Source organism: Jaculus jaculus, chromosome 6, assembly GCF_020740685.1.
Source record: "Jaculus jaculus isolate mJacJac1 chromosome 6, mJacJac1.mat.Y.cur, whole genome shotgun sequence".
NCBI lineage: Eukaryota > Metazoa > Chordata > Mammalia > Rodentia > Dipodidae > Jaculus > Jaculus jaculus.
Window position 1 is genome coordinate 160048210 of NC_059107.1, and position 15442 is coordinate 160063651.

At 51.4% G+C, this 15442-nt stretch overlaps 1 protein-coding gene across 5 annotated transcripts in view; it reads right to left on the reverse strand.

The window, feature by feature from the left end:
* Window positions 1–2892: 2892 nt before the first annotated feature.
* The window catches only part of Pacsin2 (protein kinase C and casein kinase substrate in neurons 2), a 139958-nt gene continuing 127408 nt past the window's right edge, over window positions 2893–15442 (reverse strand). For 2 of the 5 annotated variants that reach the window (XM_045152498.1, XM_045152497.1), the window contains exons 8-12: window positions 14881–14886; window positions 12489–12610; window positions 10169–10291; window positions 9418–9614; window positions 2893–4549 (exon numbers count right to left, since the gene is read on the reverse strand). In XM_045152498.1, coding sequence (XP_045008433.1) covers window positions 4437–4549; window positions 9418–9614; window positions 10169–10291; window positions 12489–12610; window positions 14881–14886 — 561 coding nt within the window. In that variant the 3' untranslated portion in view covers window positions 2893–4436. The remainder of the gene's footprint in view (window positions 4550–9417; window positions 9615–10168; window positions 10292–12488; window positions 12611–14880; window positions 14887–15442) is intronic. The other 3 variants (XM_004650368.2, XM_045152499.1, XM_045152500.1) reach the window with 3 other exon arrangements.

The following is a 15442-nucleotide window of genomic DNA, read 5'->3' on the forward strand; positions in this document are numbered from 1 at the left end:
CCCTCACCCTGAAGGGCAGTAGACAAAGTCCATGATGGGACCAGGGCTGCCCCAGTAAGCTTCCGGCTGAACCCCGGTGTCCTGTCCACCCCCAAATCACAGGGGCCCCGCTCCCAGGCCCTCGGGGACTGTGGACCACGTGACAGTGTGGCCAGGTGTCAGGGGGCCCGGTGCTCTGGCCGTTAGCTCGTTAGGGCACTGGGCGGAAGCACTTGAAGATGGTGTGGGTCCCCCAAGGTCAAGGAAACCAGTAGCCCCGCAAATTCAGAATTTTCCCCGGAGAAGCGGCTGCGGGACTGGAGCCACTAACCTGTGCAGCGCGTGCGCCCTGCAGGCCCCGCCCACAGCGCGAGCCCCGACCCCGCGCTCAGGCCCTCGAGCGCCCTCTGCCGACAGCCACCCGCCCTCCTTTTTATTTTTATTTGACAGAGATGAGAGAGAAAAAATGGGTGCACCAGGGCCTCTAGCCACTGCATGCGCCACCTTGAGCATCTGGCTTTACATGGGTCCTGGGAAATTGAACCTGGGTCCTTTTTCTTTTTAAATTATTTATTTATTTATTTGAGAGCGACAAGACACAGAAAGAAAGACAGAGGGAGAGAGAGAATGGGCGCGCCAGGGCTTCCAGCCTCTGCAAACGAACTCCAGATGCGTGCACCCCCTTGTGCATCTGGCTAACGTGAGACCTGGGGAACCAAGCCTCGAACCGGGGTCCTTAGGCTTCACAGGCAAGCGCTTAACCGCTATACCATCTCTCCAACCCAACCTGGGTCCTTTGACTTTGCAGGCAAGCACCTTAACCACTAAGCCATTTTTCAGCCCCCCCCCCCTTTTATTGAGGTACTGTCAAGCTCTAGCTCAGGCTGGCCTCGAACTCGCAGGGATCCTCCTACCTCTCCCTCCGGAGGGTTGGGACTAAAGGCGTGCCCCATTACGCTAACGCTTTGGCTGGCTGTTCCTATGGTCACCATCTCACATCTGTGAAGGCAACAGAGGCAACCATTTGCGTCAGCACTAGTTTTCAGCAGGTGAGGGAGCGGCCGGCCGCCCCCACTGACAGGACTCAGCCCTCACGCCCGACTCCTGCAGTCGCCTTCTGTAGTATCAGCTAATGCCAAGACCCCAGTGAAAATCTATAGTGGAAGACATATCTTAGTATCAGGGCTGGGAAAATGGCTGAGTGGTTTGCAAGAGCTTGCTGGCCCAGGTTCAACTCCCCAGCACCTGCTTAAAGCACGATGTGGCGCATGTGTGTGGGGTTCATTTGCAGCTGCAAGAGACCCTGGCACACCAATATTCTATCATTCTCTCCTGTCTCAAATAAATAACACATGTTTTAAAAATATATCAGTTTGTCCCATTGATGGAGAAACAGTGCGTTCCTCAAGGCAAAAAGTTCTGGATCAGAGCTGAGAGAAGTACAAGGCCAGAAGTTTGACTCTCGATCAGGCCTTGGAGCTCCATCCTAACCTTGAATGACATTAGCAGCCAGATGGTTTGAGCTCAGCGGGTGCCTCTTTCATGAGGAGGGTGTGGCGCAGCTGGCAAACGTGGCCTCAGGTAGGGCGCTGTGCTAGAAGGAAAACAGGTTGGGGTCAGCGCAGGGCCTCCGCTGCTGTCTGGCTGAGCGGCTGCCTCCCAGCCCTGCTGCTGCGTCAGTGACTGCGCTTCTCTACAAGTGCGCTTGCGCATCTGCGCTGTCGAGTGCGCCTTTCCAGGGGACACACTAAGGTCTCTTCACCCAGGTCGAGCAGCACTAACAAAGCAGAGTAACGACACACCAAAGAAACAGGTCCTCCCAAGTGTAGCTCTGTGAGCCGAGGAGTTCGATCAATTCTTAAAGGAACGTGGGTGAGAGGAATGGGCGGGCAGCTGTATGTAACACAGGAGAAAAGTCTCCACTCTTAGCAATTAACTGCTTACATATCCTGGGGAGGGTGGGGCCTCGTGCTGGGCCTCTACTGTAGATTTGAGGAAACCTAACACATCCTTGAACCTCGTATGAGAGGGACGACAGAAAGTGTCTCTTCATCTTCCAGATTAGATAATAGCGGGGTCAGGGAGAAAGGGGTCTTTCCAGAGGACACACAGCTCAGTGACACAGGGTGCCACTATTTTCACAGCTCTGGAGGGGGTTAAGTCACTGAGCCTGTTTCCAGGTCTGTTTACTTTTCAGAACATGAGCCCCGGGGTCCTGTAGCTGCAGGGCAGAGGGGCTCAAGGTACCACAGGTGAATGACAGCTGTTCAGAAGCCTGCATCTTTTTTGTCCCTTCCACCTTGTCTCCCAGCCGGCTGAAGCAGATAGAGGAGGAAGCTGGTATCCACCCTGGGCAACAGGCAACCTGTTGATGGACCCACACCCATCTGACAGAGGACAAGGATTCCTCCTCTGCTTCTGCAAGTGACACTGTAGGGGCAGTGCCCACCTTGGCCAGCCAGAGCCTGTGGGAGGGCCCCGAGGGGACATTTTCTGGGCAGATTTACCAGGGCTTGAGAAGTGGGCAGCAGCTTCCCCACCCCCAGACTGGCCAGGACTGCCAAGCCTGGCTCCTCAGTTCATTCCCAGGAAGAGGCAGTGTCCTTGGAGGTTTTTGTAACCTAGGACCATGTAGGATTTACCCTGGCCACACAGGGACACTTGAATACCACCTATTTGCAGATAATACAAGTAAGAAGTCAAGCAGAAAGTCAGATACACGAAATGCTCATGAAAACATGTCTGAGAACTACGGGGAAGAGTGGCTGCTGGTTTCACTATCAGGACCCCAAAAAAGAGAGGGAAGCACCAGCCAGATGCCCACCCTAGGGAGTCCAGAACGCACAGTGGGTGTTGGGGAGAAGAACTCACGTACTCAATGACACAAGCATGAGGGCAGATGCACAGCGAAGGGCTTTTTTATATGCACAAGATCAATGATTTATTGATTTTTGTTCTAAAATACTATACATTTAAAGGAATTCCTAAACTTAAAAGACAACAGTTTTTGGTCAACCTGTGGCATAGGAACAAGGATTTCTGCTGAGAAGTTGTCATGATACATACAGACACAACCATTTCCCAAGCAGGTCACTCACTGCCAACACCGAGGAGACACATGAGTGCCACGGCACCGCCATCTGAGCTCACAACATAAAGGCCCTCCTGGTGCCTGTCCCATGGGACTTCAGAACACTTCCACTGCATCCTGGTGACCACGGGCACTCAGAGGGACTTGTGCCGGCTTGCACTTGCTCATCAGTAACACGAGTGACTGAGAGGCATGTGACCACTGCCAATCCTGGGCACTTTCACGGTGTTATGCCGTGAAACTGGGACTAGGACGAATCAGGAGGTGGAGCCCAGGCAGACCAGTGAGGATGAGTCTTCTCCCAGCCACTGCCACTCTGAGGCCGGAGCTATGCCTGAGCTGGGAAGAAGCCCAGTTAGCACGCAGTGTGCCTCAACACCATAGGCTTCGAGAGGGTTACAAACGAAACCCACTGTCAGAAGTCATTAAAGCTCATGTAGATTCTCTGAATATCAAATAATATATACAGATATACATCAAGACTGACAGTCTAATATAAAGCATCTTAATCTACAGATGCATCTGCTTGAAGTTAGTTCTAACTTTATGACTTTCCAAATCACTAATTAAATCATTAATTTGCGAAAGAGTGCAGTTTTAAAGCAAGAACAGAGTGAAAAAAAATTTTCAAATGTGGCGACATTGGGGTGTACTGTATGAGGTTATCTGTGCAGCTTGCATTCACCATGGAACCCCCACTGCAGCAGCCCCCACCTTTCAGCTGGGTCTCTCACTGGGTCACTGCCCTCTGGACATCTCTGAGCAGAGCTGCAAGCCTGGCATCTGGCCCAGCAGGTGGGGCTGATGAGCAGCACGATGTGTTGATGAAGAAAGCGTGTCCTGGACAAGAGCACAGATCAATCTGGGCCATGATTTACATACAAGTGAATGGAAGAGCATATAAAAAAATATCACTGTACACTGCCTTTAAATTAAAAACCTCAAACTCTTTAGTCAGAAGATGGCATGTAAGCTTGTTCATTGAACTTGCAGGTATGGGACTTAGATGAGAAAATAATCACTGTGACCCACTGTGACTCGGAAGAGACAAGGTCAAGCTAGAGATCCATGATACACAGAGCTAGTGGGGACTGGGAGGGGCCGGCTCTTGCTGGTGGACCACATCTTCCTGAGCCTACACCTGCCCAGATGCACTTGGAAAAGGGCCAAGTCCCCAGCAAAATGACCAGCTCATTTGCTTTCAAAGGACACCAGGAAGCCAAGAGCAATGGAACCATCATCTTTTGCAGGTGGAGTGGAAGCCTAAATGGCTGCTGGGGTGCTAGAGGTGTCTCTGCCTGGGCAGAGGCTAACGGAGCTCCTGAAGTGGCCACTTCCATCTCTCCGCCAGCTCACCCGTGGCCTGTCACTGGATAGCCTCGACGTAGTTGGCTGGGTACAGGCCAACCTGCCCGCTGTCCAAGCGCCCCTTACACCAGCCTTGCTCATCCTCGTCCTCTATCTTGGTCAGCTCATCTCCTGCAAGACAAAGAGAGGACAGCCTTAGTGAGAAGGTGGGCAACAATGACCACAGGGCCAGGGAGGCATCTGCATATCTGAGCCCATGTGCTCTGGAACCATGGTGGAGGGACAAGCATTTCCCTTTGAACTGCATTCAAAGCTGCTTTGTCACAAAGGCCTCCGAGCTCTAAAGCTGACGGCTCTCACACAGTGGCCCTGAAGAAAGCAGCTCTTGAGGTTGCTGGAATGGGTGTCTGCAGAGTGGCCTTGGGTCTTCCTGTTGTCTCCAGCCAGGTCAGAAGACTCCTGTCTCAGGTTGCCTTGCTTAACAACATTCCTGACTTTTTTCATTTTGTGTGGCGGGTCAAGATGTCTGTGGGGCCAATTATGAGGTCTCCAGGGCTCCCAGGACTATTTGGGGCTTCATTTTCCAGAGCCTCCACTGGTGGGAGGTGTGGGCAAAGTGCTTCTGCTTCCTGGGCACTCTTGTCACTGCAAACTAAGATGCTGTTGAGGACTGAGTGAAGTGCAATGAGCCTGGCCGTGGGTGCGATCACCACTCCCTCACTACAGGGCTTCTCCTGCTGCCTTGCCACTGTGTGCCACAGGTCCCTGCCAATCTGACTGAGAAGCATCTGGAGCAAATTCTGGACCATAAGGTGCATGCCAGCTTCTAGAACCACTTCTGGCCCAACCCTCACTGTCAGCTGTGCTCCCAAGGTTGGCCGCAGGCTGGTGTTGGAGCTTCCCCTGCCCCCAGCCACAAGCACACATCCTGTCATCACTGGAAATGATGCTACTGTGGGGTGGAGTGGGAAAGTCCACGGAGTGAGGGCTCCATGACCTCCAGGACCAGAGAGAGAGCCCTACCTGCTGGAAGTGCCTTTTATTCACTCCTATGTGCGTCTGTCCCGTTTGGCTATCCTTGATCTGCACTGGAATGGAGTTCCACCAGCTTTCCAACATGAACTGAAAACCAGCAGCTTTCCAGGCCTCCGCCCCAGGCTGGGACTGCTGAGTCATCCAGCCACGTGGACCGACAGCTATAGTGACTACGCTCAAGGTGGTTGGGCTGAGGTGCGCTAATCTAATTAAACCCACCCTCCTTTTCCTTTTCCTTTCCTTTCCTTTCCTTTTTTTTTGGCGGGGGGCAGGATCTCACTCTAGCCCAGGCTGAACTAGAACTCACTATGTAGCCCAGGATGGCCTCAAACTCACAGTGATCTTCCTACCTCAGCCTCCCCATTGCTAGGATTAAAGGCATATGCCACCACACCTGGCTAAATCCCCCACTTTTTTTTGAGGTAGAGTCTCACTCTGGCCCAGGCTGACCTGGAATTCACTATGAAGTCTCACAGTGGCCTCAAACTCAGGGCAAATCTCCTTCTGCCTCCTGAGTTCTGGGACTGAAGGCATGTGTCACCACACCTGGCTCAATCCCCCCTTTTTTAGAGAGAGTGAGCAAGAAAGAGAAAGAGAAAATTGGGTCTTTAGGCTTCATAGGCAAGTGCATTAACTGCTAAGCCATCTCTCCAGCCCATATACTTCCCCCTTTTATTACCAATTCAGTCTATCAGTTTTGTTCCTCTAGAAAACCCTAATGCTGCCGAGGAGGAAAGACGAGCAGCAGCACTGGCTGGGGAGACAGCTCAGTGGGTGTTCAATCCCCAGCAACTAAAAATAAATATCACTTTAACAAAAACCTGGTGCTGGAGAGATGGCTTAGCAGTTAAGGCAGTTGCCTGCAAAGCCAAAGGACCCATGTTCGATTCCCCAGGAGCTACATAAACCAGATGCACAAGGTGGTGCATGCCTTTAATCCCAACACTCTGGAGGCAAAGGTAGGGACTGCTGCAAGTTCTGCAGCCTGAGACTACAGAGTGAATACCAGGTTAGGCTCTCGGCTAGAGCGAGACCCTATCTCAGAAAAACAAAAACAAAAAAAGAAAAAACAAATCTGGAACGACAGCCTGAGACTATAGAATGAGTTCTAGGTCAACTGGGCTAAAGTGAGACTCTACGTTGGAAAAAAGAAATTTGGAACTGACCCAAGGAGAGATAGCTCACAGGACCCAATTCTCTCTAGGGTATCTGGCAAGGAGTTAAACATTGTAAAACACTGTTAAAAATGTCAATTTCCAAGCTGGGCATGGTGGTGCACACCTTCGAATCCCAGCACTTGGGAGGCAGAGGTAGGAGAATCACTGTGAGTTCAAGGCCAACCTGAGACTACATAGTGAATTCCAGGTCAGCCTGAGCTAGAGTGAGACCTTACCTTGAAAAATAAAAAAAATTTAAAAAAAGGCAATTTCCTAGGCCTTTATTCCAAGTAACCTTTACTTCCACCCCCACCCCCCACCCCACAAATTAACAAAACAGTCAGGAGGAGGCAGTTTGGCTCCCTGAACGACAACTGACAGGCTCTTCCTTTATTATGTCCAGTGCCTTGAGTGGAAAGCTTTCGATTAAGTAGGCCTATTTTTGGTGACAGACTAGATTGTCACCATGGCATCCTAGCTATTAGGAGCACTTCACAAGGGCTGGAGAGATGGCTTAGTGGTTAAGGCCTGTGAAGCTTAAGGACCCATGTTTGACACTCCAGATCACACATTAGCCAGACACACAAAGATGAGGCAATCACAAGGTTGCACATGCCCACTAGGTGGCGCAAGGTGTCTGGAGTTCAATTTCAGTGGCTGAGGCCCTGGCACACCAATTCTCTCTGCCGCTCTAAAAGAAAAGTTTTTAAAACATGAACACTTCATAAACGCCTTGAAGAAGCTACACTCCGCGTAAGGAACCCTGCAGCCACAGCAATGGTGCCACCACAACTTCTGTTTTAGGAAGCCTTCCCTGTTGTGACTGCTTCAGGCAGGAAGCACCAGCTCTGGAAGACTATTTGGGCAGTCATCCCCTCCACATATTCTAGATGTCTCTAAATGACTATTCACGCTGCAGCTACCCAGCCCCCAACCGCCCCAGGGCAGGCAGGGGAGCAGGGTAAAGTAGTAAATGGGCCTCAGGGAAGGCTTGTGGTTGGTGGAACTGCAGCCATACATATGCACAACTGCGATGGGCAGAATTACCGTCCAAGCACAAGCATGCCATACCCTGTTATGGTTTACACAAGTGAGCTATTTGTCACTCTTACATCCCTGCCCAACACACTCCAGTTCTGTGCCATCTATAGGCCCAGTAGAGCATTCTCCTACATGCTCTCTTTCCCTACCACCTGTGGGCTTCCTCACAGATAGAGCAGGCTGCTTCTGGTTGTACAAAGAGCAGACAAGACCCTGGGGTTTCCAGCTCTGGATGAAGAGGAGAGGAGGCAACCATGAGTTCAGGGCACAGAAGGTTAAACTGGATGCTGGCCACTGGCTGCTGGCACTCTAAGCCCAGACATATGCCTCAGGCTCTGAAGGCTGGAAGTCATTAACCTCTGATTCTCAAGGCCTAGCGCTCTAAACCTTTGGTTTGGAAGCCCAGCTTGAGTCTGGAACTCAGGACCCTTACCACTGAGGAGCTGCTGTTCCTTGCTGTCCATGTTTTCTATCCAGACAGACCAAAAGAACACAGACATTGTGAGAGGAACTGGAGGACCAACTCTGGGGACAGGTGTTGGGGGCAGCTGGTTGGCTCTGCTGATAGCCAAGGACAGGGCAGGAACCAGGTCTTCATGCCCTGTCCCCACAAGTGAGGCAAAGGGAGGAAGGGAGACCACCTGCCTCTCCTAGAAAGATGGCACCCAGGGCCACACACTTCAGTCCATGCTATCTTTTGTACTGAAATGAAGTATTAAGTAGGTAAATTATATTTTTCATTATTATATATTCATGGTGCTTTTCATCAGGACATTCCCATGCAAGTGTGGAATGCACTTTGAGTGTATTCCTCCCATGTCCCCTATCCTCCTCTCTTTTCCTGTTAATCCTCTTTGTTCCCTGGATAGTTTGTTTCTACTTTCATGTCACATATACATATGATTTCATGTATCTATATAAAATCTAGGCAGCCTGTGTTCTTGAGCTCCCCTGTTGTCTTTTGGTTTTTGCTCCCCACCCTTTTTATTTTCTTCTTTTGGAGATGGGGTCTCGTGTTATCCTGAATGGTCTTGAATTCCTTATCTTTTTGCATCTGTCTCCAGAGTGCTGGGATTCCAGGTTTGTATTACCATCCTCAGCTACCCTTCTCGAGTTCTGACCCAGCCTCTCTCCTGGTTCTAGGGCAGTTTTCAGAGGAAGCAAGGGAGAAGGTATGTGCCCTTAGTGGCTTCTTAGTCCTTCTATCCTCCCTAGGCCGTAAGATAGAGGTTTCCAATGTGATGGCTGCAGCCCACTTGGTAAACTACGGAAAGCATCAGCAAAGAGAGAGACAGAGCGCAGATCTCCAGACAGGGCACATAGCGTCCAGACTGCTCTGGAAAAGCAGGCTTCAGGAGCTTGTACCACAGGTGTACAGGTAGGTATGGACTCAATGCAGCTACAAAAGGAATGTCTGGTCAGTACTGTCAGAGACAAGCCCATATCTAGCATGTGTTTTCACTTTGGTCTAGCCAAAGTCATGGCCCTCCTGAGTCTCCTCGGATGGCTGGGAGGCTGGGGGAAGATATTCCTCCGCAACCCACAGGGCTTCGTGCTCTCGGATACACTGATGAGCATGGGCATCTTGCTCAGGAGTCCCCATCAATGTGACTAGCCAGTGCCCTACTGAGCCCAGCAGGCCGAGGCCCAGGGCCCTGCCCAGTTCTCAGCGTTCTGGCGCAAGGTGCTGCTATGAGGACCCACATATGAAACTAGGTGAGTTTTAAAGACTACAACAAGGAACACACGTCTTCTCAGCAGGTTCAAAGTCCTCCCTCCCAGGAGGTATCTGGGGAGGTCACCTACCAGCCTTGAAGCTGAGCTCATCATGCTCCTGGCCCTCATAGTCATAGAGGGCCCGGACTCGCACTTCTGTTCCTGAGGTAGTGTCCTCGTCGAAGGGGTTAGAGTCCCCGTTGGCATCCGTGGAGGAGAAGGGGTTGTTAGACTCATCGTCAGACCACTCGGTGGGATAGCTCTGGTTCTTCTCACTGCTGCTCACACTGCAACAGGAGGGTGACATGGGGCTCTTACCATGGCACTGGCATAAGACATGAGGTCCCCACCCCAAGAACAACAGTTCTGGGGCTCTGTGCCATGGGCTCTTTCCCAAAGGACACAGTTCCCTCTAGCATAACAGTTAGGTGGAACCAGGCCCCTGTGAGTTATTGTGCCATCCACACTCATCCTGAGTCCTCAACAGAGGCCTGGGGGCTGGGACCCCCCGCAGCAGTGGCCGTAGGCAGACCTTGACCCAGTTCAGCAGGTCCCCCAGCAAAGACCACCCGTCTTCCTGGGGTGGTGCTGCCAAGGCCTTAAAGGGTTAATGCAGGACAGAAAAAGAGCAACCAAAGAGTGTTAGCGGTGCCCTCCCCAAGAGGAAGAGAGGCTAGAGACCGTCCCTGGAGGCCTGGTGTGCAGAGCGGCAGGTGCCCACCTCCTGCAGGACCCATGCATTGCTGGAGTGCTGAGGGTTGAGACCCCAAGACAGACCCCTGGATAGAGAGAAGATAGAGCGAGCGAGGCAGAAGCCAGAGGGAAGTGTGTGTTCACCAACTTTTTGGGCTTAATGTCCTCCTTCTCGCTGACGGTACTGCCTGTGTCGTCCTCGTCCTCAAAGGGGTTGTAGTTAGACTGTGACTGCGTGGACTGGGCGGGGTTGCTCTGGACACTAAGGTTGCTATGGGGAGAAAGAGAGCTTTCAGGGACTGCAGCCTGAGGCCCACTGAGGACCCTGGTGACTCCCAGCTGCAGAATGACACTGTCAGCCGTCCGGCATCAGGCAGCTCCTTGCTTGATGGGAGGAAGAGTACGTTGGGTGAACAGAGGTGACTTTGGCAGGACATATGGCTATACTCTGAAGCAGCAACACATTCTGAGCATGTACGGGGAACGAGACAGCCGTCTGAATCCTTGTGGCTGCAGGCACCAAGTAGAACAGGCCCCACGTGACAAGGTGTGTAAGCTACTTCTGGGGTTTTTCCATAGCCCTCCTCAACCCTTTCTTGTTCCCATGGATGGCTTAGTCAGTGGGGAAGAGATGGTGGAGCTGCTCAGAGAAGCAACAGCTCTGGGACTACATCAAGAAAGGACGAGGGGGCTGGAGAGATGGCTTAGCAGTTAAGCGCTTGCCTGTGAAGCCTAAGGACCCCAGTTTGAGGCTCGGTTCCCCAGGTCCCACGTTAGCCAGATGCACAAGGGGGCGCACGCGTCTGGAGTTCGTTTGCAGAGGCTGGAAGCCCTGGCACGCCCATTCCCTCTCTCTCCCTCTGTCTTTCTCTCTGTGTCTGTCGCTCTCAAATAAGAAAATAAATAAAGAAAGAAAGAAAGGACGAGGCTTCCAGCTTTCCAGACCCAGGGCATAGTGTCCCCTCCCATTACTAAAGGCTTGGTGGCCAGCTCCCCATCCGTCTGAACTGAAGCTTCCGAGAGTATGACCAAAGCTCACCACACACAACCTATCCCAGGGAGAAGGAGGGTCCTTTAGAACTCCAGCATCGATCCATGCTTGTACCTCTGCCAGCTGCCTCCAGGCCCAGTGGGAAGCAGAGACAGCCTGAGAGCTGTGAGAGGAAGAGGCTGCAGGGCATAAAGCCCCTGCACGAGTCAACAGAAAGACTGACACTGCTATGGACACTGTGCCTCCTTCAGCCACAACAGCCTACATGTCCAGGGCCTCAGGCAACAGCCAACCCAGAGCCAGGGAGGGAAAGGACGGAAACTCCTCAAATATCACTGGGTGACCTGAGAGGCGCTGGCTGTGTACAGGCCGTACATCTGACTCTACCAGGCCCTTGCTTTCCTGGGACCCTTCTTGAGTTGATTTCCCTGAGGAACGTGGTGCTAGTGCAGCTAAACTGGGAAGTCCCCAGAATTCCCTCTGAGGGTCTATTCCCTCATTCCCGCCCCAACCACAAGCACACAGGGGCTGACTTGGTCCAAAGGCCAGGCACTCACTGCTGAGTCTCCTGTCCAGCCAGGCACATGTGACTGGGAAACTTTAGAAGAACGTAGTGCCTGGGCCACAGGCAGGTCATTGGAATCTGGACCAACAGTGACCATTACTAAGTATGGCGCCGGGGTCGGGGTCTCTAGGCAAGTCCTGCAATAAGGCCTCCTGAAGCATGTATTTTCTATAAGGTTCTAATAACCATGGGTGTCATCCTTTTTGGTCAGAAATTCTAGTGAGTTGTATTTTTGGGGGGATCATTTGCTGTGATGGGTATTGAACCCACTTACTAGACATTTGCTCTATCACTGAGCAACACCCCCAGCCTTAAGTCAGAAGCAAAGAGATGAGTTAAAGGGGGTATCTCACAGGGACTGAGGCCTTCATGACCCAACAGTGAGTACCATGAGTACCACTGAGGAGGCCCCCAGGATAATGGGAGTCAGGATGAGGGGGTAAGAGTATAACGTGTTATAATATATATTTTAAAATTTTAAATAATTAAAAAAGAAAAGGGGATATTGGACAGTCCTTCCCTGTCCTGCACAGAGTAGGAAAACGAGTGCCAGTCCCTCAGGTACTGAGCCACTAGGAGCCCGTCCCCCAGCACACACGCACCTGCCGTGACCGCACCCGGCACACCGTGGGGAAGCCCAACACCACACCACCCTCACCACGGCAGAAGCACACCTGTGACAAAGACCCCCCCTTTGGATCTTTCAGGAGCTCAAGCACCAGGAAAAAAGTGATCTTGAAAGAGTGCCTAATTACATGCAGAGCTCTGGGAGCTCCGGAAGGCACGTCCTGAGGAAGCACCCAAATACCTAGGCTGCTGCCATCCCAGGACCATGCAAATGATCCAGTGGTGCTCCAGTGCCATCCCCCACAAGTTGGCCTCTAGTGCATGGCAGCTGTGCCTGGAGCTCACCTGCCAGGCTTGTTCTGCGCAGACTGGTCGCCTGTCTGGTTGATGCCAGTCAGCGTGACCCCATCAGTTGTCTTCTTCTTCTCTCTCCGGCTGAGAGTCCGGTTCAGGTCTGCAGACCACTCCTGCGGTCAGGCCAAGGGAAGAGGAATGAAACTGGAGTGACTTGTTAGAGGCCGTGCTGGTCTCAACACACCCAGCCAGCAGTCATCTCCCCCACGGCAGTTAGTGACACTTAACCCGGTGCCCTCTGTGCTACCTTCTTTTCCAGCAGACCTCAGGCTCCCATGCCCACCTGTGGGCCCAAAGGACTTGAACTCCCTCCTCACTATTTTGTTTTTGTTTTTCAAGGTAGGGTCTCACTCTAGTTCAGGCTGACCTGGAATTCACTACATAGTCTCAGGGTGGCCTTGAACTCACGGCAATCCTCCTACTTTTGCCTCCCCAGTGCTGGGATTAAAGGCATGTGCCACCGCCTGGCTTCCTCCTCACTATTTAAAAAGGAGACTTCCCAGAGGACAGAGGTTAGCACCTTTACAACCACAAGGGCCTCACATGTAGTGCCACCTGCTGTCTGAGATACAGATTTCCTAGGACAGGGGACAATAAAACCAGGTCTGAGACGACAGCTCAGTGGTAGAGGCCTGCCCAGCATACACAAGGCCCTGGTTTTATTCCCTGCAACCACTGCCCGGCCCCAGCCCTGCCACCACCATGGCTTATGGTTGCTATCTTCTACTCCAACCCAGGAGGTGCCTCCCAGTCCTACTCCATCTACAGGTCCTTGAGCTTCCCACATAGAAAGCAGCTGGGGGCTGGGGAGAGGGCTTAGTGGTTAAGGCGCTTGTCTACAAAGTCAAAGGACCCAGGTTCAACTCCCCAGGACCCATGGAAGCCAGATGCACAAGGAGGGGCACACAACTAGAGTTCGTTTGCAGGGGCTGGAGACCCTGGCATCCCATTCTGTCTCTCTCTACCTGCCTATTTCTTTATCTCTCTCTCAAATAAATAAAAATAAAAATAATTAAAAAAAAAAGCAGCTGGCTTTCTGGGGAGCCTTGCTGGGGCACACAACTTAGTCTTTAAGTGATGATGATCCTTGTCATTTATGCTCCAGGCATGTCTAATCTGCAGCCCACAGGCCACATGTGATCAAGTACAGCTATGAATATGGCCCAACACAAAATAATTACTTAAAACACTATTTTGCAACACAAAATAATTACTTAAAACACTATTTTGCAATAATTTTTTGTAACTTAATCGCACAATTTTTGAGTGTGAACCTTGCAGATTACAGCTATGCTGGCATGTCAAAAGGTTGGAAAGGTCTGCTTGAAACTCTGGGTCACGAGGATGGCAGCAGTGTGAGGACCTCAAAAAGCTAGCTAGGAGGGGAAATGAACCCCGGGCTGCAAATAAAACCTGGGGACTGGCTGACTAATGGTATGACAAAAGCACCTGGCAGGTAAGCTCTGACCACTTGTCTCCAAAGGGCTTTGCCTGGCATGTCCACCACCCAAAATTGTTTCCTTTTAGTCAGAGCATTGTGCTAGTGCTAATAAAGCAGTGTAGAGGGTTTACCTCCCACAGCCTTACTACTTCCTCAGCAAAAGGCTTTTATCAACTGTTGAAACACACTGGGAGAAAGATAAGTTACTTTTGGGTTTCCAGAAAAGTCCAAGTGTGTTCATACACTTTTCCTTCCCTCCCATCTTCATTATCAAACAGCTGAAATTAAAACTCAGTGTGGGGCTGAAGAGATGGCTTAGCGGTTAAGACGCTTGCCTGCAAGGCCAAAGGACCCAGGTTCGATTCTCCAGGTCCCATGTAAGCCACATGCACAGGGTGGTGCATGCACTAGGGAGTTCATTTGCAGTGGCTGGAGGCCCTGGCACACCCATTGTCTGTCTGTCTGTCTGTCTCTCTATATATATAACAAATAAAGTAAATAAATTTTTTTAAACCCACAAAAAATAAAAATATTAAAAAAAAACTTAGTGTGGCTTGGCTGACAGCTTTGCTCCACTTAGTTATAAAATATCAGGTTAAAAAAAAGCCTTGGAAAAATTGGGCCCAGCCTTCAATTTGTCAGATGAGGAAACTGAGGCCCAGGGGAAAAAAAAACAAATAGACTTAAGAACTCAGTTGGAACCTCAAGTTCCCCACAGTGACCTCTGAATATAAATGGACCCTGGCTAGGCAGCTTTCAAGGGCTGATGCCATCAACATTCAGAAATCACAGGAGGTGGGGCCAGGTATTAGTCCGTGACTCAAGGCTGCACATGCTAATTTGATAGAGAGCTGGGGGATCACTACAGGTACAGGGCTCAATGGGCTGACTCCACAGCAGGGGCTTGCCAATCCATGGGTTAACCATAAAACAGGAACTTACTTCATCCTTGTGGCATGAAAAATGAAAATAAATAATTTCATTAGAGAAAGTCAAGCATGGTCCCATAACAACAATGAACACGGGGTTGGGGGGGAGCTGGTTCCAGCCTGGGAACCCACAGAGCAGTCACAGACTCTGTCCACTCACAGGCACTTCTGAGGGGACCAGGAGAATATCACACATGGTTCATCAGGCCACTGTAGCCTACACCATCCGCTGCGAGCTGAAGTCCCGCTGTGCCTAGGACTCCACTCAGCATGCTTTGTCCTCACTGCCATCTTTGGGGAGAAAAGGCTGGCTGACTCCTCTAGAGCCGCTTCCCCTCAGAAAGGCCGCAGCCCTCAGTGCTTCCTGGGACCCAGTCTGCTTTGCAGCAGGGGATGCTCAGGACAGGGCCCACCCTGCCACCTGAAGAAACCACGAGAAGCTCCAGAAGACACAGTGTGGGGTGAGGACTCACACAGTGGAGACTGAGAAGGGGTCACCCAATAACAACCTAGACCAGAGTGGGTCCTGTTCCCACAACAGCCTCAAGCTACTGGTCCCACTTTACACCTGGGAA